This window comes from Vanacampus margaritifer, chromosome 5 (genome assembly GCF_051991255.1).
Source record: "Vanacampus margaritifer isolate UIUO_Vmar chromosome 5, RoL_Vmar_1.0, whole genome shotgun sequence".
In the NCBI taxonomy this organism is placed as follows: domain Eukaryota; kingdom Metazoa; phylum Chordata; class Actinopteri; order Syngnathiformes; family Syngnathidae; genus Vanacampus; species Vanacampus margaritifer.
This window is the reverse complement of record NC_135436.1, coordinates 20,888,567-20,911,479: the sequence shown is the minus strand read 5'-3', so window position 1 is coordinate 20,911,479 and position 22,913 is coordinate 20,888,567. Positions and strand designations below refer to the sequence as shown.

At 40.0% G+C, this 22,913-nt stretch overlaps 1 protein-coding gene across 13 annotated transcripts in view; it reads right to left on the bottom strand.

Annotated features, from left to right (window-relative positions):
* LOC144052618 (uncharacterized) overlaps positions 1-22,913 on the bottom strand; it is a 74,767-nt gene that overhangs the window by 28,356 nt on the left and 23,498 nt on the right. For 11 of the 13 annotated variants that reach the window (XR_013294260.1, XM_077566849.1, XM_077566850.1 and 8 more), the window contains exons 39-66: positions 22,677-22,888; positions 21,398-21,616; positions 21,149-21,255; positions 20,224-20,377; positions 18,964-19,063; positions 18,682-18,845; positions 17,949-18,185; positions 17,694-17,866; positions 16,918-17,038; positions 16,478-16,628; positions 15,202-15,341; positions 13,490-13,636; positions 12,596-12,712; positions 12,047-12,202; positions 9,667-9,783; positions 9,422-9,583; positions 8,172-8,390; positions 7,830-8,003; positions 6,563-6,694; positions 5,895-6,110; positions 4,009-4,187; positions 2,236-2,338; positions 1,992-2,150; positions 1,724-1,886; positions 886-989; positions 627-806; positions 339-560; positions 51-230 (exon numbers count right to left, since the gene is read on the bottom strand). Coding sequence is in view for 12 of the 13 variants with exons in the window: in XM_077566849.1 (XP_077422975.1) it covers positions 51-230; positions 339-560; positions 627-806; positions 886-989; positions 1,724-1,886; positions 1,992-2,150; positions 2,236-2,338; positions 4,009-4,187; positions 5,895-6,110; positions 6,563-6,694; positions 7,830-8,003; positions 8,172-8,390; positions 9,422-9,583; positions 9,667-9,783; positions 12,047-12,202; positions 12,596-12,712; positions 13,490-13,636; positions 15,202-15,341; positions 16,478-16,628; positions 16,918-17,038; positions 17,694-17,866; positions 17,949-18,185; positions 18,682-18,845; positions 18,964-19,063; positions 20,224-20,377; positions 21,149-21,255; positions 21,398-21,616; positions 22,677-22,888 (4,508 nt within the window). In the remaining variant the exon portion in view is untranslated. The remainder of the gene's footprint in view (positions 1-50; positions 231-338; positions 561-626; positions 807-885; positions 990-1,723; positions 1,887-1,991; positions 2,151-2,235; positions 2,339-4,008; positions 4,188-5,894; positions 6,111-6,562; positions 6,695-7,829; positions 8,004-8,171; positions 8,391-9,421; positions 9,584-9,666; positions 9,784-12,046; positions 12,203-12,595; positions 12,713-13,489; positions 13,637-15,201; positions 15,342-16,477; positions 16,629-16,917; positions 17,039-17,693; positions 17,867-17,948; positions 18,186-18,681; positions 18,846-18,963; positions 19,064-20,223; positions 20,378-21,148; positions 21,256-21,397; positions 21,617-22,676; positions 22,889-22,913) is intronic. The other 2 variants (XM_077566855.1, XM_077566853.1) reach the window with 2 other exon arrangements.

The following is a 22,913-nucleotide window of genomic DNA, read 5'->3' as shown; positions in this document are numbered from 1 at the left end:
AGGCATTATAAGAAGTAATGCATTATAAGATTCTTTCCAGTGAACTTTACCTGCTTTAAGCCCCTGTTGGCAAAACCCGCCAGGAGGACAGAGAGACCCAGTAGTGTTGTCAGTGGGGTTTGGAAGTGAGGCTCCCATTAGGCAAAGAAACCCATTGAGGCACCATCCAGAGGGTTCCAATAAACCTTCAGACCCACAGAACAGACCTGTGGGACAGGCTAAACACTGACCTGTGAACACAAGCAACCGACAGCTTTAGCTAGCATCCTAAAGCTAATCATAAACTTAGAGATGTGTCCCAATTCTTTTCCTCATCTCACGTTCAAAATGAGGTTTACCTTCAGAGGTGAGACTCTGACTGGGCCCATATGTGCCTTTGGGGCAGGGAACGGGCCGGCCATCTGGACTCTCCCTGGGACAGAAGAAACCAGCAGGACAGGGCAAAGGACTGGATAGGCCAGAAGAACTCCCCCTGGTTGAGCTTAGCCTGAGGGTCTCACAGTGGAAGCCGGAAGGACAGCGCCTACACTCAGTCTGACCTGAGAAATCCTGGTAGAAGCCTGGCAAGAGGCGGTTGAAAATTAATAGGAGAGGAAAGTGACATTACAAGCACGTTATGTGATTACCAGGAAGGCAAGGCTTGCAGTCGTCTTTGCCTTTTCCTCCAGTCTCATTTCGGAACGAGCCAGTCGGGCAGGGTGAGGGGACACTGCTGCCTTCCGCACAGTAGTGGCCAGCTGGACAAACACCTCCAGATAAACTTGATATTGGCGCAGCGGTCTGTGAGCCCTCGAGACAGTAGAACCCTGGAGCAAAAAGTGTTTATCAAACACTTTCTTAAGCATTGCCTTCAATGACCTAATTAGAGAAATTCAATGTTGATACCAGCTAAGCAGGGTCCAGACACTGCTGACAAGCCTGTCTCTGAGCAGTAGAAGCCTGGGCTGCAACTACGACACTGAGATTCATCCATCAGCCCACTCTGTTCACTGTTACGTTAAATGACACATTATTTTTAATAGACAAGTATGGTAGTGTTAGATTACCTGTTTTTGTAATCTTTTGCATGTTCAAATAAATCAGAGTTGAGATCTCGTGAAGAGGGTCCTTGCAAGGTTTTTTAATCAGAAAGTTTCGGATGACACAAAGGAATTTCACCAAGCCGTGTTTCTGTCCAAATGTGTGTCGTCTCTCTCAGACACGGGACTTTTATTAGAAAAAACAGTGATTCCCAGGAAAACGCCTCTCCCAGTATGCTAGCTCGTCCTTGAACTTTCAAAAACCGGATTTCTAACGAACAGAAACTAGACTTCTTAGATGAATAAAAGAAACTTATTAACTTTCTCATTTCTGGGAAAAGAGAACAGATAACAAAGAGGACAAAAGCATTACTTATCAAGCTATATTGAGTTAACATAGTTATATCTACATCTACACAGCTATAACTAAATTCAAAACAGTTCAAATATAAAATGAAATAGTAAAATGTTAACAGTAGGAATTGACCGTCTGAAAAGTACGTTGCTGCATTTTTATTGACTTGTATAATACAGTATATGGGTTTCACTTTTTGAATCGAATTACTCAAATAAATTAACTCTCCCACGGTGGTCTAATTTCTTGAGATGTACCTATGGTACATTAAAATTAGGCAGACATTATTCATGAGCCTGAAAGCCTTGCAAATATTGAATGTTAATACAGTACACTGCAAATTATGAACCTGAATGTTCCTTTGAGGCATGGCTGTGGCACCAAAGTCCCAGCAGAGCAGAAGAAGCCAAGAGGGCACGGGAAGCCAGTCACGTTGTCCACTGGGGACGGTTCTGAGGCTCCCCCAGCACAAACAAACCCCGCAGCGCACGAGCCACTGGGAAAAGTCCTCCCTGAAGAAAAAAAATGCACATGTACTGTATTATTGATACATTGCTTTTATGACTCATCTACCAAGAAAGTTCCAGCAGAAATGTCAGTCTGTGGAAGCATTGTACCTGATCCACGGCAGTACATTCCAGGGTCACACAAGGAGCACTGCCAAGCTTCAGTTAAGCCTGTCAGATTTCCATAGGAGCCCCCTGGGCAGGGCCGCGGAGTTGCTGATTCACTCGGACAGTAAAAGCCTCTCTCGCAGAGAAGTGCATAGGAAGTTCCTGATTTACACGTAAATGAAACATAACGGCCTTTTTGCATTTAGATGACCGGGAAAACTTCCTGTTAAGTTGCCTTTGAACTAACCTTGACCTTGGCAGTAGAAACCAGGAGGGCAAGTCTCACAATTGCCCTGACCCCGTCTGAGCTGGTAGCTGCCTGGTTGACAAGGTGTTGGTTCCACACTGCCCTGAAATGACCAATTTATATCTCTGAAATCTTTATATATTTTTTTAAACGTGAGCGATTACGTTTCATGAAAATTTTTGTTAAAGTCACATGAGCCACCAGTTCCATTTCCTAGAAGAAAGGGTCAAAAGGGTTCTAAATGATTGCAGATTTGGAATCATTGTTGATTTCCCTTTTTCACCAATACCTATTTTGTGAAGATTGACCCAGTAGTCCCTGAGATGCAAGGGTTCAAAGGAAGGCGGCCACACCCCTTAATACCAAAAATGTTGAAATTCAATGGGTCATACCTTCCAAACTTCTGCTCTGATTGTCCTAAAATGTGAGATTTAGTGTTGTGCCATCACTATCAACAAGTATAACCAAGTTTCATTATCAAAATCTGCTTGGTTAAAATGTTCATATTTTGGGGGCGTGGTTTGGCATGGAAGGATACGGATAATGTCATCAACCACACACAATGATGATGATTATGACTTATTTTATATTATTATATTATATTTCATTTATTTACATATTTAATTATATTAAAATCACACAGACAGTGGTAGCTAGCAAGCCAGCACAGCAATATAGACTCAATTTGTGTAGCCGCTTGTTGCTAGGCGGAATTAGAATGTAGAAAAGCATCATTTTCATTTAAGCCCTGAAGAGTGACACGGCAGGGGCACAGTCAGGCAGAAAAAAAACAAAAAAAACAGCACTCACCAGTTCACTTATTTCGACAAATGAATCACTACTCTCACTACACTTAAATATAAAGTCCATTGTTGGAACAAGAAAGGATCGAGCATGCCAAAGCAGTCTACACCAAAAATTTTAAACCACGCACGCAAACCTTTCAACACTCATTCAAAATTGCAGAAACTACTCTCCTCTGCACACTTTTTCTTTTTTTTGGGTGTGGGGGGGGGGGGGGGGTGACGGGGAGTCACACTGGGGAAAAATGTTAGTGTGTAATTATTATACCAGACTGCAATTATTTTTTCAATCTTCTGCTCACGCACCACTGCTCACCTCAGTTTGAGAATCCTTTTTCTTTCCCTAACTTAACACAGCTAAACAGCTGTTAAATGACAGAAAATTGCATTACAATTAAATGCATCTTTATATCATTATATATCAATGTTTATAATATTATGCATCCAACTTTGCACTCCTTGTAAAAATGTAAATATGGAGCACAATTAGATTTAATAAAATGTATTTTTATCCTCCTCAGTGTTGTTCTTTGTTGGTACCATAGTACATACATCTACTATGTATCTATCTATCTTAGTGTTTACCAACCTTGCCATGCCAGAAATATGAATCCTAAAATGAGGATAATTATGTCTAAATTTGGCATGACAGCTAGCATAGATAAAAAAAAAAAAAACAGACATACATTTGCAATTAATAAGTCATGATTTTGGGAAAAAGTACACAAAATTTGATCATTTCCAGCGCTGATGATCTCTCACGACACCCTGATCTATCCATCAATACTGTGCAATTACCCTTTAAATTCTCATTATAACACACCACATGACAACAGCCTCCAGCGAGTCAATGGTCATGTGGTACGCAGCGATGTATTAACTTGACATGACAGAACCCATGATTCCTCACACACTATTTAGCAGTGATGAGTGACAATAGCTGCAAGACTCTGGACACTGCTTGTCTGACCTTCTCACAGTAGTGTCCCACTGGGCAGACATGCTGTTGTGGCCTCTCCGAGCTCTGTCCCAGAGGACAGTAGTAGCCGTCTGCACACTGGCCACTTGGCTCGCTCGAGCCTCTCTGATGACAGTAATGACCCGCAGGACACGGCCGACACGACTCCATCGAGAACTCGCCACCGAGGTCTGGAAGGAATGTTATTACACAGAAAAGAATTGTACACGTTTAAACAAGTGTAATTGTTGAGTAGAACATATTTTTGGATTATTAAACAATGTCACGATTGAATTATCATATATAGTAGCGATCTTTTCAGCTGAATTTAAGTTTCTAATACATAACCATATGAAGGCAAAATGGAATACATTTCCAGCAATTTGCCGCAAGACAAGATTACAATTACTGTACATGATTAAACCACTTTGTGACTGAAATGAATCATAAGTGCCCGCAGGAGAGAAAGTTTTCATTTTCTTCTGTATTACTGAGCTGTAAAAGGCACACAGAAGTTCCCATAAGGACATTGCAGTGCAGCAAAGCGGATTAGGTGTTGCATTTCATCTTAGCATTGTGTCTGGTTGCTCATTCATCAATAATTAACGAATAAGAGGTGCATTATGGGATTGCTTTCTTTGAAAGGAAGCAGAATGAGATTTTATTCTACAATCATACATGCACAATGAGCAAAGGCATTTTCCAAGTACAAAGAAGAACACTATCGTTTCTGTGATGGTTCTTCACACATTCACTGCCATTGAAGGCTATAGATGTTTAAAAATTCATTTTAACTATTTCTATTAATTTTACACCTTTTCCACTCTTGTTAATAAGAGTATGAAAACCTAAAAAAAATTTTTTTTTATTGTACATTTAGAACAGATATAAAATTTGTGATTAATCGGCAGTTAATTATTGAAGTCATGTTATTAGTTACAATTGAAATTGTTTTATCACCTGACGCGATTTAAATAAAGAAAATAAAAGATTATTAAAAATTAGGGGCATCAGGCGATTATTTTTTTTTATTGTAATTAATCGCATGACTTCATTAGTTAACTCACGATTAATCACAAATTTTATATCTGTTCTAAATGTACAAAAAATAATAATTCTAGGTTTTCACACTCTTGTTAACAAAAGTGGGAAAAAATGTTAAACTAATAGAAATAGTTAAAATGAATTTTTGACGTCTATAGCCGTCAATGGCAGTGAATGAGTTAACTTGACACTAGATGTCGGAACAACAACAATTTTGCCACAACAGCGGAATTTTTTTTAAATTTCATAATTAATTTGCCAGTATGAAATCTTTATTAACTGTATAAGTAACATTTTAAGTAACTTTTTAACATTACTAAACACGCTCAAAAAGCATAGATGAAGCCGCCAACCCGCAGTACCTCAACCCTTGTTGACAAATTTTGTCCATAAAGGTTATGAACAGAATCCGTGACAAAAGGCAGTCTTGGCAGACTCCAATGGAACATCGCTCTCTCAGCCTAAATGCCCCCACCGCCCCAAGGTCTTGGTTGAACTACTGTTGGAGGTGGGAGTTCAAACTCCTTTTGACAGGGAACTCTGCCAGACATCCCTAGCAGACCATCACAATACATTCGGGTCTGTCGGGTCAGATTGGTGGTGTCCAAAAATCCAAAAAGGTTTCAGGAACAAACAATAGTCAGGTTTCGTACTACCCCACACGATTGAAGAAAAACTAACTCATCTGCGAATGACTTAGCCCATCTGTCCATTTCTATGTCGTAATAAGTTCCAGGACTGGTTCCATGTAGTTACTATTGCACCTTGTCGTGTGAATTTCAAAAAATTTTGCCTGACATTTTTGTTATCTCTCAAATGTAGCACTTTTGGAGGGTCCACTGTTCACATCTTACTCTGTATTGTTCCAAGAGGGCAGGGCAGAGGAAGAGGTGTTCCAGATGGGCAGTAGTGACCTGCAGGGCAAAGGGAGGCATGGGAGTCTTCAGAACCTTTCGGGCAGTAGTATCCTGCAGCACAGGGTCCATTTGGGGCTTCGAGACCAATTTGGTTACAGTAAAAGCCCGTCTCACAAGGTTGGGGGTAGGCAGAACCCACAGGACAATAAAAACCTAAAAAGCAGTAGAAAATGATCACTGAACTTTATCAAGAAGACTATATAGGTCATGTGAGTATGTCTGAACTTTTACTAGATTCCTACGCAGTCCTAGCAGAATAATGACTTTGCTCCAAGACTTTTAAATTGCTCCTCATTTCAGTCAAATTTACAAGCACTTCACCCCATCAACTCAATTCCTGAGTGGAAACTCAAGGCTTCTTACAAATCTTTTATTTTCTCCAAGTCTATTGATAATCTATCATGTTCTAAACATTGTTCACGGTTTATTTTTGAAACAAATAAAAACATGAGGAAGTGACTAGACACTCCAGGGGAAATCAGGCATATGTCATAGCAATTACAATTTGTGGGTCTACTGTCCTTGCACAGGGAATGAAGCATTTGTGTGTGTGTTTGTGCGTGTGTGTGGTAAAGCCATGCAGTCCAAAGTTGAGATATACCCACCCTTGGGGCACACATCTCCTCTAAAAGTGGCACATTTCCCATAATGTGGACTCTTGAGGTGTAGCGGTGAGTGAGTAACAATATGGTGGGAATCTGACTGCGTATCCAGTCTGACCCACTTGGAGTCTCCCTCTGTAACAGAACATGTCAACATGAAAAATGTTTGAGGTAATGTGTTGTCTCGCCGGCAAGAAAGCAAAGAGGAACCGTTCTTCTTTATATGCTGGGTTGAACTCTTTTTTTGTGTGGTCATTTTTACAATAAGAGAGACAAGAGGGTAACAATGGAATTATTTGATTGCCAAGCAATGTCATACCGAAATACCATTTCTTTGTGGCCCAATTGTCTATATTTAAAAGAAGCAATTGCAGTGGAATTCCTGACAAACAAATTGCCCGAAGACTGTAAAATCCATCTGCACAAAATTGTACTAACATGTCCGCAAGATGCCAGATTACCTTCTGATGACTAAGTTTTGCTGTGTTGCTGTTTTTTTTTTATTATTATTATTGCTTATTCCAAACAAATTGGTATGATTCGATTGAATTCAAACGTAAGACTCTGGCATCACCAAATGCATCAGAACTGGTTCTCAAACCTTTTTTTTTTCTTTAGCATTTTTACTATATGAACTTGCTATGCGAAGAGCAGTTGTTTGCGATACGATACGATACGATACGATATACTTTTATTTTCCCCGTGGGGAACTTTTTCCTGGAATCCGTCCAGCTGCAGTTTACAGTAAGGAAAAAACAACAGAATAGAAAGAGATAAAATCAAAATTAAATAAGAAGTGCAGCAGTAGTTTACAGTGAGAAAAACAACAGAATAGAGAGAGATACATTTACATTTACATTTAGAGATTACATTTACGAATGATTTAAAGGGGAAGTCAACCCAAAACTTTTCTTTCCAATAATATGTTCTATGTGCCCCCACTAGTCTAAGCACGAGATATGAGTATAGGGTGGCCATTTTGCCACTTGGTGTTGACTGAAAATAACATCACAGTTGAAGGCTCAGGCAACGACCAATCATGACTCAACTTCAGAAGATGGGTAAGCCATGAATGGCACATTACGTATTATTGTAAAGAAAATTTTGGGGTTGACTTCCCTGCCTACATTTTTCCTAAAGCCGAGAGTTTGTACCTTGAAAAAAATTAGTTCTATTTCCATTATTTCCTATGTAGATACATTTTATGAGTAAAATTAGAGGTTGAACGGTGACCCCGACTCTCATCATAGTACCGATTGACATATTTTACCAGGATTGCAGGAGTTGTGGAAGCATGACATGTTGTACATCCAGGACACATTGTCCATCTTCATGAGGTAAATTTCCTGAAGTATTGCATGAAGACAGCTGAATTGAAAGGAGTTGGCTCGTGGTGTTGGACTTTCTGAACCTAGGGTACAAAAGAACCCCGCAGAACACAAACCTGTGACAAGAAGAGGTTTTCTTAATGACAATAATTTCATTAACACTAAGAAAACCAAAGCATTTTTTAAGCTTGTAACGTGGCTAGTGTGATGCATTGCGACAAGAACTGGTTACAAACAGATTACATAGTGAGTGACTGTGGGGACGGAATGTGTAATCCCCTCACCTGTAGGCTGTGAGGCTCCGGGGCCGAGGCAGTATTTCCCAGGTGGGCAAGGTCGGCATTGAGACAAGGAGGAAGCGCCTGGCTCAGGAAGGAAGCTGCCACCAAGACAGGGTTTGGGTGATTTACTACCCCAAGGGCAGAAGTGTCCAGGGGGACAAATATCTCCATGAGACTGGGAGACAGGGGACGACTCCGTGGACCCAGGTAAACAAAAATATCCTGTGGTAGAAAGAGAAAATGGAGTTAGACTTCTCATAAAGAGTTAGGCATCAGTGATGTAGTACCATAATGCTTGAAAAACTATGACCAACCAAATGACAGTTGTTCAAATCCGATATCTCTTCTAATGATAATTTTTAAACTGCGCAGATTAAGGAATTTGCATTATAAATTGTATCTAGCAGATGGTGTAAAGTTATTCAACCAAAGTACTTGGCCACTTGCTGTTATGCAGAGTATCGGGTGCAGATCTGCTCTGTGCCCCCCAGAGTCAGAACCAAACACGGTGAATCAACATTCAGTACCTATGCTCCGTATATCTGAAACAGACTACCAGATATCATCAAGTCTGATGGGAGTATGAGTCACCTGTTTACTTCTCCCCGTAACAAAAACACTACCACTTTTAAAATGTCTTATTTTCACTTCAACTGTGCACGGTAAGTTTAGGGTTAGAGTCCCGTAAAGTGAATTTGAGATCAGACAATTGGAGGCATGAAGTGGTTACTTTACTTGTGTCAAAAAAATTAGGTCATTTTTTATAAAATAACCCAGAAAGTTGGGTCAAATTGACCCATAAAGTGGATCGGTCCATTTTTGATTCATAATTGGGCTACTTTCGACCCAACTGTTTTTATAGTGTATTTGTTTGTTAAATCTGTCAGGCCCTGAGTTGTGGAACTTGAGGGACATGATTTGTGTGCATGTGCAGACAAAAAATAATTACAAATAGTTGGTGTCAAGATTCTAGTCTGCCTTTTGACCACCCCTCCAACCCACTACAGAAGTGCAGCATTTCCCTCTGACATCTCTCCTTTCCTGCGTGTAAAAGTGTCCAACACAAAATATATACATCAGAGTGTGACTGAATTTTCCTCTGAGAGATCAAAACAACAAAATGTTACTGTTATTTTATATATTTAATACAGAGCAAAATAGTCTGTGTGAAGGTCTCTTATTTAAGATTAGAGATATTCCCGGAGATCAGTGATATTCCCTGGATCTCCCCCATGGGGGATGAGGCGTCAGACCTGGACTGCAGGCTCCAGACGGCTCAGTCAGAGCAGTGCTGTTGCAGAAGGCACCTCGTGGGCAAGGGGTGCAGTCATTGAGGGAAGTCCCACCGGGTGATGGAGCAAAAGTGCCCATCGGACAGGGGGATGGCACTGAAGAAGCCTCTGCGCAGTAAAAACCTGGGCAAAATGGTATTCTTTAATAAGCTGTACTTTGGTTTTCACTAAAGGGAGAGTGCAGATGTTTTCGTTAACTACTCTACCTGGTGGGCAGCTGTTGCATGCAGATTGTTCAGATGAAGATTGAAAAGCTCCTGGGCCACAGATGGATGGTTTAGCACTACCATATGGACACGCGTGGCCAGGCGGGCACTGACATCCTGTGGCCAAATCAGATCAAAAAGCTCATCTGGTGTTTTATCGTTTCTGTTATGCACGTTGTGATATGTGGAACTGTCTTTGTAAACTAGCATGGGCCCTGTACTTCTAACCCCACCCTCTGTACCATGGAAACAAAGCAATGGAGATAAAATAAAAAAAACTGTCCAGTGTGAGAAATCCTGAGGGAGGCAAGGTGCCCTGTCAGCAATGAGCTGACGACTATTAATAGCTTCTGGTTCATTTCATGCCCAAGTTAGCAAAACACTCTTGGGGAAAAGGGTGCAAAGGTGGTGAGAAATCATTTCAAAGAATCTTTGGATGTCAGTGTAATCGACATTAACAGTCCGCCTCAACATGTTGATGAGAGCAAATTCTAATCTCAGTACCTATTTGTACCCCTTCATAGATAATCTCCTGCTGCCTCCTACCATATGCCTTAATTTCATCATTAAAATTCCCTGACAAATTAAAGAAAATGCTGTGAAAATTAGAAAATAGACATTTTGGAATTACAGCCAAAAAGGTCAATCTTGGTTTCAACAGGCCATAACTCATGTTTCCACGTGTGAAGAAGATTTTGTTATGGCTCCAATGAAACCAAGGTAGAGAGCCGTAAACATGGTGGAAGTAATTAATAACAGTTTGAAACACAGTCTTAGTGTTACCACAAAACGGTCAGCCATATTTTCGAATGCAAATAAATAAATAAATCTGAGCAACATTTATTTGGTGTTAATCACAAGTACTTTAAATAGTGGCAGGTTGTACGATACGATACGATACGATACGATACGATATACTTTAATTTTCCCGTGGGGAACTTTTTCCTGGACTCCGTCCAGCTGCAGTTTACAGTAAGGAAAAACAACAGAATAGAAAGAGATAAAATCAAAATTAAATAAGAAGTGCAGCAGTAGTTTACAGTGAGAAAAACAACGGAATAGAGAGAGATAATTAAAATAAATAATACACACACACTCCTATATATATATATTGCACCACTTAGTTAATGTCGGTTATTAAGCAATTTGATGGATGTCGGCAGGAATGAGTTCTTGTAGCGGTTCAGCCTGAGTCGGGTCAGTAACAATTTTCTGTGCCAGTCTGGTGACGGACTGCTAATAAAGCATCTGTAGGGAAGGATGATTCCCGACCCCCATGATCTTCATGGCAGTCCGCACCAGACCGGCAATCTGTGACCTTGACTGCACAGTCAGGTTGCCGTACCAGGCCGCAATGCCGTATCTGATGATACTTTCCAATGCAGCCCGGTAGAACAACAGCATGATCCTCTGCTCCACTCCATAGACCCGCAGTCTTTGTAAGAAATAGAGACGCTGTTGGAGTTTGGAGTTTGTGCACCGACTCCTTTTCAATATTTGTCATCATGAAATGTGTTTGGTGAATTGTGAACACAGCAACATCCCAATTATAAGAGGGTGTGCACACTTGTGCAACCACAGAATTTCTGATGTTAATTTTTTACTTCCCCTCTTGAAAAGGTTAAAAATATATATTTGCAATTGACATGTACAGGTTATAGGTTCCATTAATGGTGGAAAAAATGTGAAATTACTGATCCTGGTCACATTTTTTTTCTTTCACAAGAACCTGGCATTTGAACAATGTGTAAAATTTAATCCACTGTACGAGTGAAGAAAGGCTTCATAAATCACAATTAGAGAAATACCTATCAATCACTAGTTGACAGTATTGCTCTAAAAACATTTTGTTACCTCCATTATATGTGAAAAGTGTGAGTAGTTTTTTTCTTTATTTTGTTTTACTATATAGTCATGAATATGAGTGTGAATGGTTCGATGTGTTCTTTGATTGACTGGCGGCCAATACATGGTGTATCCAGTTTATCGCTCAAAATTGCTCAACTTCTCTAGAAAAACGGATGGATGGATAATTTTAGAATACAATCATTAACTCATTTTTAGTATATACAGACATTAAATGTTTTATAATAGAGAGAGTTTGAGTCTACATCAAATTATGGCCTATGTATTTTTATTTTATTTTATTTTTTACAATTGCAAGTTAAACAGTGTCACTCAACATATTGTGACCAATGTTGGTGGTTAAAATATATGTTTATTATTGCAATTATTTAGAATGATGCATTGCAGTTTGTAAAGCAACTATGACTCATCTTAAAACACAATTGGGCAGAAAAGTTCAGAGTTCAAAAAGTAAAAAAAAAAAAGAAGAAAAAAAAGAAAAGAATGTACAACAAGTGTTAATGCACATATGTACCTGGCTGATGTCCAGACACTGACCCCAATGGACAGAACCAACCTGAAGGACAGAGGAGGTCAACAGAGGTCTGCGCCCAAGATGGGCAGTAGGACCCTGGGTAACAAGCTTCACAGTCGGCCTCCGACTCAGCCCCCACCTTCCCTTGGAAAGTGCCTATCAGGTAAATGGTCATGTACTATGGGTCACAACATGCACATAAAAACATTGCATTAGCATTACATTGTATGGGTCTGCAAAATGACCACATTGATTCACTTGGTTAAGCAGTCCACCGACCATTATGGCAGTTTTATTGGACTGCCATTAGGTTTTACAGCCTCCTTTTAGAATTCCAAATACATTACGGTATTCTAGTGTACTTTAGGGGCTTTATGGCACTGTACATCACCTATGGAGCCAATGTAGTTAAAAGCAAGCTGTCACCCACAAACCAAAAGTCTATTGGAGAATTGACAAGGGCTTAGAAAAATCATTTGATAGCAGCTTTCTGATACCGGTTCACAATAATTCGATTTCGTAGCCACTTAGGTGATGTTGGTTTTGTACCTGGAGGACAAGGGCTTGGTTTCATGCTCCCTTCAACACAATAGTGGCCAGCAGGACACACGGCTCCATGGAACTGACCCAGGGTTGATTCACCAGGAAATAGAGACACACCGCCTCCTGTACCCGAGACAATAAACCTTTGTCAGATGTCTTTATTCTTTATATTAACTCAAAAATGAAAAAGCCCTTGGTTAGTAATTTAAAGGGGAAACAGCCTCATTACAAGAAGTAGCGTGGACTGGTCAATGCAGCATGGAGATTTCCCTGATGCAATCAAGTCAAAACCAATGGCCATTGGTTTGAAAGGAAAAAAAATCAGCAATAAAAGTTATTTTTTCTTTTTATGTTTAAAATGCAATATTTAGATCTGATCGGTAGGATTCTGGATAGTGCGCTGGCATAACTGCCTCAGAGTGGCCCGTTGTTGGCCATAAGTGGATGCACTTCTCAGAGAGAAGGCAAAGGAGTGGCTTTAAGCGGATATATTTTTGTGGCTCACACATTTAGTTATGTGACTAAGAGCATCCAGGTCTAGTAGTCGCATTTGATTGACAGTTGACAGCTGAGCGAGTGTGGTTTCAGCGCATTCGGTGAATCCAGGAAATATTGCCTGTGCTGACATCCAGGAACCAACACAGTAAAATCCTGCTGGGCATGTAACACGCTCAGACATAAAAAAAATTTTTACAGGGACTTTAAGAAAGATTGACAAATTAAGGCACAATTTTACACCACAATCGCATTTATATTGAGGTAAAACAAAAAATCTTTAACTTGAGGCTTGTTGTAGAATTGAAAAGGAAATGATATGATCTGAAAATAACAGGATGACGTAAGACTATAGTAGTAGTATTTTAAATGGGTATGGCAAAAATGTTTTCACATTGACATTACCTGTAATGTTAACAAGTGGTGTGGCAGTTATGGAACCTTCTGTGCAGTAGAATCCAGACTTGCAGGGTCCAGAGGGGGACGAGAGGCCAGCTTGGGCACAGTAATGACCAGGCAAACAAAGCTGACAGTCATCCGCAGACGTTGCACCTTGAACAAACACAATATTGTATCCGAAATATTACATATATTATTTAATATAGACTAGTGTTTCAGTTCCAACATTAATATGTATTACTTTTTTTAAATTATTATTTTTTGTTTATTATCTTATATTTAAAAGTTGTATCATTCTTTGTTTTGGAGTATTTTCCTTGGTGTGTATTTTATTTTTTTATGTTTATTATCTAATATTTAAAAGTTGTCTCATTCTTTTTTTGGGAGTATTTTCCTTAGTGTGTGTCCAACTCTTCCTGTTATATCTCTGTCCAGGTGCTATTAGCTCCTAGTTTGTCGTTCAATTACTATACAGTGGATCCAAAGACATCTACACACCCCCGTGATCATTACAGACGCTCCCCTACTTACGAACATTCGAGTTACGAACAACGGTACATACGAACATGTCTGCGCGTACAGTATGTCGAAAAATGTTCGGAAAGAAATGCTGTAAGTTCGATTTTGTACTGCGCGTAGTGCTTCTTTCCGCCGCTAATACCGACGCTTGGCGCTGTGAGAGCTCATTGGAGGCTGAGCAACGTGTCGAGGAGGAGGAAGAAACGCCGGTCCCCATGAAGCAGGAAATAACTTTTGAAGCCGATTCCAGCGACGACGAAGAATCTCTCATGATATAAAATCCTCCTCTTCCTCCTCCTCCATCATCTCCTTAAGCATCGAGTACATCTTCCAAAAGTAAGTTAAACTTCATTTTATTTATCTTATTACGTACATGTACATACTGTGTGTGTGTGTCTCGCTCTCTCTCTCTAACATACGTAGTGCAGTACAGTACTGTACGTATTCTCTCCATTTTATTAATTTTTTTTCAGTACAAACCAATGCAGGTTACTTGTACAAGCCTTAAACATACTTATATAAACCTTCAATATACTTATATAGGCTTTAAACATAAATTATAATACAAAATATAGCACTGAAGCAACTTACGAACAAATTCACCTTACGAACGATCGTCCGGAACGTAACTCGTTCGGAAGGTGGGGAGCGTCTGTATTAGCCAATCACACTTTTTTTGTTTCTAGGTGTTTTGTGCCAACATTGACTGCTATTCAGAATTAGAACTGCTCAAAATTCCCTCCATCTTATCTAAGGTCCCAGCTCTATGCCCTAAGGCATGATGCTGCCCCCACCATGCTACACTGCAGGCATATGGTGTGTTTTTTTTGGGTGATGAGCAGTGTTGGGTTTGTGCTACACTCACGGGTTTTATATTGTATTTATTGTGCAGTCAATGTCTTTATTGCTAAACAGTGGAAAAAAAAGACAACAGTTGCTTTACTTTCAAGAAAAAGGAGAACTTGCATATTGTACAATGTCTTCCGACTAAAACAACAGCTGCGTCTGTCACATATACAGAACAGAAAGCATGAGCTGTTATGTGCTCATAAGATGTAATTGTTTTAAATTACTGAAAAGTGTACTTGGCTGATGAATCCTATGCTGTTTCACAACGACAAAAACAAGATTATCTAATCACATGAAGCAGCCTATTCTGGCAAATTTCCCTCTCACAATAATTGTGTGGAATGAGTCACCTTCTATGGAGCTAAAAGTGCCTGCAGGACATGCAACCATAGTGCTGGTACCCTCTGGGCAGTAGGACCCTGCAGGGCACCGCCCACCAGTTGGGCCGTCCTCAGGCTGGTGAGAGACAGACCTGTGGATGCAGAGGTAACTAAAGCAGAGGACAAGGAGAGATGGGGTAGGCGAAGGAAGTGTAGTTGTGAAAGCACAAGTGACATTTAATTACGGTGTGTCCACAAGGTCTCTTTACAATTTAGACAAATTGTTATGGAATCAATTAATGAGATACTGTAAAGTTAATACGATTTGTCTATGTACTCAGTGCTTATCAAAGTTTCTAGCCATTTAGTATTTATGTAAGCTGTTAAAAAGGAAATAGAAAAACTGGGCTCAAATGATGACTCAATTACAAATCCCTGTAGTGAAAAACAAATGTATTTTTTACACAAGAGGTGTTTTTTGCAAACCTTCCAAATTTGACTGATTAAAAGAATGGCTAAGTAGATGCAATGTAGCTTCAAAATAATGAACAATCATGTAGTTTCCTCCCCCCTCCCTCTTCTGCATTCTCTCCCCCGAGTGATGCACACACTCACTGCCAACAACAAGGCACTCTAAACGTTGCCGCGCCAGCTCCACATGTGGGCTGTCAAATCAAAATTTTAGTTTAGCTTTATATTATATATGTTTGCCTTTCTCTGTGTGACATTTGCACATTTATAGACAACAACAAGGCGCTCTAAAACGGTCCTGCCAGTACCATTTGGTTTCTAACAAATGTGTTAAACTATGACAAGACTTTAAGTGTAGGGTCCAACGGATTTCCCTAAAAAAAAAAAAAAAGAAAAAAATGCTGGGTGTATACAAATTAAATCTCAATTGGCGTCTCTGGGCTTCTGTCAATGTGTGATGGTGATTTTGTCCTTGACGACCATTTTCCCCGCCTAAATTTTGGCCTTTTATTTAGTTTTGGCCTGTTTGGGACATTTCTGGGCGGAGACGCTTGGGATTGCCTACGTCTTCACTCTCCTCGTGTGTTTGATTCCTGTGTCTTATCTGCATATGCAAATTCAGCTGTGCGAACCCCCGCTCCTGATTGGTGGACTGGTTTTGTGCTTGTTCCTGATTGGCTGCTGTCCCGGGCTGGTGCTGGGCTGAGTTGCTGTCAAAAGCAGGAGGCGTGAACCCTTCAGCCAGACGGGAGGAGCTTCCGTTTTGAATGTTGTGTTTACAAACTGCAACAGAAATCCGTCGGACCCTATCTTTAAGTAGTGAGCTCAGTCTTACCCAGGAGAACATAGCCCAGTGGGGGCTTCCAGTCCAGAGGAGGCACAGTACGCTCCAGGAGAACAGAGTTCACAGCCCAACTCAGTGGACAAGCCCATATGGCCACTGAAGGTACCAGCTGGGCAGGGGAATGCTACACCAGATTGTGACCCTGTGGACAAATAGCATATCATATGTACAGATGGTCGGGGACCGCGCATCACAGAAGAGTTCAAAAAGACCATTTTATCTTGAATACACTCCGATACAACCATTTGTCAAATAATGAGCTGTTAACTGATACAGCCACCTGTTTAGAGGGAACAAATACATAATAAATGTGACCACCATAACCCAAGCATTGAAATACTTTATATTGTTATAACTGAGCTTGTGGCCATAACTTGTGTCCCGCATAGTCTGATAATACACTACTTTTGTCAAAATGGCTGGTGTCCTACCTGGGGGGCAATAATGCCCTTTAGGACACAGCGTGGGAGTGTGAATTCGGGACATATTGCCTGTGTGGACATCCATGAAGCCGGCACAGTAAAATCCCGCTGGGCATGTAACACATTCGGCCTGTGGAGAGGCAATTTGCAAATTCATATTTGGAGAAAATATTACGACAACGAGCAGATGTTTACAACAACCAACAGAGGCGGACCCTTGTTTCGTAGGTAGAGTGTGAACTATAAACTTTGTGGTGCACGCACAAATGCTCCAACACTTCAAGGGAACTGTAACATTTTCCTGAGTACGCAATTAAAACATCTAACTATGGTGTAAGGATTTTAAAAGGTTATATGCACTCATCTGAAGAACATGGCGAGATCCAGTACAAAGACTGTATTAAAATGTCACTTTTACTAACTAATAATGCTCCATTTTGATTGAATCTGTCAGGTAATCATAATTTAACAAGAAGCTTTTTAATGTTGTGTTTTTTTTTCTCTTATGTGCCTAAACTATAGGAAATAAAATTACTTGTCAATATGATGTATTGCAGTAACTACCCCATTGTAAACTATAGCCACAATAATGCACATATTGTTTAAAAAGAAAAATACAATTCCTTGTGGTAAATTGTCAGAACAAAAGGAGATTTTTATCATAGCATATCATAACAATCCCCAGTTATGGCGCTAACGTGCCTCAAAGGTGTTATAAGAGTTTGAGGAGTGTGAGTTTTTCTTCTGGAAGTCACGACTACAGTATTAATCAACATCTTTCTTACTTGCTCAGGTAGATTTTGAAAGGTCCCTGGCAAGCAGGGTACTGGTTGGCGAGATCCAGCTGGACATCTGCTTCCAGAAGGGCAAGGTATTGATGCATTGTGCCTCGGACAGTAGAACCCTGCTGAGCACATGAGAGAAGGGAAAGAGAGCCCTCTGGTGGTGCAGAGGAACCCTAATAGGAGAGCAGACGTATCTTCTGTCAACTAAAAGACAAATTATTACAAAATGTGATTAATTAATTAATTAGTGCTGACCTGGAGGACATGGCAGGCAGTCAGATATTTGACTGTTCCTGGTTTGGTTGCTGTAATGTCCTACGGGACAAGGTACTGGGGCCGAGGAGCCCTGAGGACAATAATGGCCCTGAGGACAATGGTCACCTGTCAAACCACCATCAGATGGTGTAGACGACCAAGCCCCGGAGGTGCAGTAATAACCGGCTTTGCATTGGCCTGACGCAACAGCCAGCCCACGTGATGCACAGAACAAACCTACACGAGCAGGAGAACTTTTTAACACATACAGGAGATGCACAGAAACTTAAAAGACTCAACATTAAGAGCACATGCAGTATATTAAAAAAAAATAAAATAAATAAAGGAGAGCAATGATGATGACATGTCAAATCGGTAAAATTACCGAATGAACAATACTGAGCTCTCCAAAAGAAAAAAAAAGAAAAAAAAGAGCACCTGCAAGAGGTGCATGAAACATTTTAACATTACAAAGACGATTACCGCGCTGGAGAACAATAGTCGGGGGTGGGGGAGGGGACATTTTTTTCTGTAATCTGTACTTGAATAAAGTGCATTTGTACATCCACTACAGTAGGTCTATTGAATGTGATTTCAACATTCAAAACTAAAATAAAAAGTAAAAAAGTAAAAAAGTAAAAAGTAAAAAGTAAAAAGTAAAAAGTAAAAAGTAAAAAGTAAAAAGTAAAAAGTAAAAAGTAAAAAGTAAAAGTAATAAAAAGTGTGTGTTGACCTGACGGACATGGTATGCAATCCTGGGCCTTTTCCATCTGAGTGAAGGGATTGATGGACCCAGCTGGACATGGGTAGAGGAATTTGGACCATGTCCCAACTGGGCAGTAATGACCCAATGGACACTCGAAGAATGATCCATTACTGCTTCTAGGACAATAGAACCTATCCAAATAAAATATTGTATTAATAAGTTTTGTTCCATCATTAACAACGTTCCCATAATCCATTGCACAAATATGTGTTTACAGTGACTGTGTATGTCTTGCATTAGCGGGTTTACCCCTGGGGACAGGCGCTGCAGCTGGCTCGGCCGTCCTCTGTGCTGATGGTTCCCCGGGGGCAGAGCTGAGGAGCCGCGGAGCCCTCGGAGCAGTAATAACCTAGTTGTGTGTCCACCGGTGTCATGAAAGAGACGCACACTTAAGCACACAAGCGCAGACACTCACAATCCGCAGCGGATGCGCTTCGATTTCCATTGTCAACACAGCAGCTGTTCCATGTTTAGGCCTATTAACTTGAAGAAGAGCTTTGTTTACGGGCTGAGCAGGCTTGCGCTGGGTTTATGTAAATTCCAAATGAAATTATTTTCCTTACAGTTTCCATTTGCCTTTGTTTCCTTTTGTGACATGAGTAGAAAGGCTTGTAATGTGCTGTGGAACAAATGTATCCTTAATTGCCTTAAGCGGCTGCACACATACAGACTGCACATTGTCTTATGATACCTGTTGTAATACTTTTACACCATGTTCCAGGCGACCAGGGAAACCTCACTTGCCTGAAACATTGTGCCACGGTATTTGGGTATTTTTCTCTCCATATTCACGTTTTCTCATGGTGTTTCACATTCTCTCTGACAAGGTTTTTTTTTTTTGGGGGGGGGGGGGTAGAAAATGGTAAATCTCTGAGGATTAAAGGTTCAGTCGAAGGTTTTCCACTGATGCTACAACTTTCCTGCAGCCTGGATTGACAATGTTGACCAGAACAGACACTGGTTTATCATTTACTATTGTCGTAATACTCGACTCCATACAACAGGATCATTGCTCAAGAACATCTTTCAGACAAGCCTTTGAGGACTTTGATTGGAAGGGCGTGATAATGCTTAATATTTTCTCAATTGTTGGTACGTGTGAATCCATCTTTTTTTTCTTTTTTTTTTAGTGAGCAACTGGACACTAAACATATGGTAAGACCGATATGTTTTTGTTTTTTTCCCCAGGTCCAATACCAATACCGATACCGATTATTAACTGATATTAATTTTCAGTAAAAATATTGGTGTCACATTTAAAAAAAAATACAAATTCCAACTCTTAACTTTGTTGAAATATCTTAAAGCATATGTTTATTGAACAAATTTGCAGATTTGCAAATTGTTGACGTTTTTTTTTTTTTTTTTTAACCTTAGACAATAAACAAAAACAAATACTGATATTCGTTAAAATGCCAAATATTGGCGACGATAATCAGTCTATCTGGTGTGTGCCGCATTCTCCACTTCACAAAAATTAAACACAGCTGTCTCATTTGTGTTGATCACCTTTTGGGCACAGTCCGCCACCGTCTTCTCCCGAAGGTGGGTCTGGTCGAACCGCACCCCTAGTGCAGAAGAAACCTTCCAAGCATTTTCCAGAAGGAGCCGAGAGGCCAGCAGCATCACAGTAGTAACTAGGGAGACACGGCTCACAATCCTCCTGAGAGAGACAAGTGGGACACACACAAAAAAAAAAGGAAGAAGAAGAGTGAAGACCTAATGATAAAGCAAGTGTTCCTCATGCTAACATGCACAAAGGATTATATATTGATTATCCGCCACAAATAAAACCGTTAATTACTGTAAGTGATGTACAGATGTGGTGAGGCACAGCTGCAGGATAGAAAGTATTGATTTACAATAACAATAACGGACAAGCATGTAATACCGCACAGGGACACAATGTTTTCGGTCAGAAATGAATAAATGATGCAATAACAATAAAAACAATGTATTTTTTTTTTCAGTTGCATGGGCTCTCTCAATAACTGCATTTAATATATGATTGTATCAGCTGGCCCACTACATACAGTATGGATGTTTCCTTTCTTTTGTTATAGAATATAGCTAGCTAGCTAAAGAAGCGACCTATCTATAGGGTAAGGACAAAAATTGCATTCATTAAAGAAAAAAAAAAGTAAGTTTTCTACTAATTATAGTGCATTTTGAACACAATCATAATATTATATTAAAAAAAAAAAACTTAAACATTTTTTAAAGCAGCGAAAATAGTTACTTTCCTTGGTAATGAATTACTTTTATTATGAAGTAATTCAATTACTAACTCAGATACTTTTTGGAGCATGTAATGATTATCTAAGTATAGCTAATTATTTTAAGTAAGTAACGTTATCAACACTGATCCTAATCCCACTACATCTTCAGGAGAAGGAGCTGCCAACACATGAGAGTGGTTTTAAACGAAAGTCACCTGGGAGGCTAATTTGGTGAGGTTAGAGAAAGTACCACGAGGACATGGCAGAGGATGGATACTGGCCTGGGGACAATAATGGCCAACAGGACAGGGCCCCCCCTCTCCTGGTGAGTCACACAGAGGAGAAAAAAGTTGAATTTTGACACACATCTCAAAACAGGACCATTGATGGAGATTCTTTGCCATATAAGTGTCAGGCGAGCGGCCAGTTTATAAACGAGCAGCACATCCTGCGTGCTTGTTTACCTGCAGCCTGCGAGACGGGTCGAGGAACGGTGTTTCCACGTAAGCAGTAATATCCTTCCTGACACGCTCCACTGACAGCTGTGCCATTTGTGGAGGAGCAGTAATGGCCACCATCACACTGCTTGCACTGAGAGACAGACCAGTATCCCGGAGCAGGACCGTACGTTCCCTCTGGACAGCTTCTCAAGTCAAAGCCGGTTCTTTCAGGGCAATAGAAGCCTGCAAAACAAATACAAGGACTTAAACAGAACAGTATAGTAGGGCTGCTCGATTATGAAGAAAATATTAATCATGGTTATTTTGGTAATGATTGAAATCACGATTAGGACGATCATTTTTTTTTTGGCACAAAATGTAAAAAATAAATACAATTCTTTTCAACACTATAATTATGCAAGTTCCTTTTGGATTAAACTAAATTTATTAAATTAGTTATTTAAAAAAAAATTAAAATGTGCAAAAATATAAATTTAAACAATTCAAAATTATTATTAATAATCTTTTCTTTTTTTTACAATTATGCTGATTTTGTAATTGTGGAGTGTAATAATTAAAATTGTAATTGAATTTCGGTTATTTGCACAGCCCTAAAATATAGTCCAACTAACTATAAGGAGTGATACAAATTCACAACAATTTAATACAAGCTGAATCCATACCTGTCACCAAAAAAGTACTTAAAATGTCATTGTACTGAGAAGTGTAATGGAAAATGATGGAGTGGGATTCAAACGTCATAGGCAAGTATACCAGTGTCATTCAGCTGGAGGGAACAAAAACAATGTGTTCAGCTATTGATTGCAAAGCAGTCCCGTGTCACCATTCAATCTTTAGCCTCCAAGAACTGCCGTCTCATCAGCCAATATGACGTACGGGTATGTTGTCACCAGGGACAATGTAGGAACATTCTCAAATATTTGCTTTTTGTTGTATTAGCTTTCTGGATTAGCATAACAGTGGCTTCTTGGCTCTTGGTAAATCTTCAGTTAAGTCTTTTTTGACCTCTACCAAAGGTGAAAACATGAGGCGAAAAAAGTTAGTTTTTTCTTTGTTTTGGAGCCTATGCCAGTTTCACGTATTTTGTCCATATTTAAAATCACATCTGGTTAAGACGTGTGTGCTTGAAATGCAAATTATTGACAACTTGCAGTAAAACAGTATCGCCTGGTAACATGATTTTTCAATTAAACAAATCAGACGGCGACATTTAGGCTCACTCAGCCGGGCTACAGGCCTGTGGTATACAGTACTGTTAATAGGACTGTTAAACGTATCAAACCTGGAGGGCACAGATGCAAAGTGCCAGTCACGCAGTACGAGCCTGGAAGACAGGTCTCACACTTAGTGGCATGTGTAACAGCAACATAGGTTCCCGGATCACAAGGTTTTGGTTCAGCGGATCCTTCCAGGCAATAGGAGCCTTCAGGACAAGGTCCTCCTGTCATTCCGTCGGTAGGAGTGGGCGTGACAGCTCCTCCAAGACAATAATACCTACATAAAATGAGAAAAAATGATG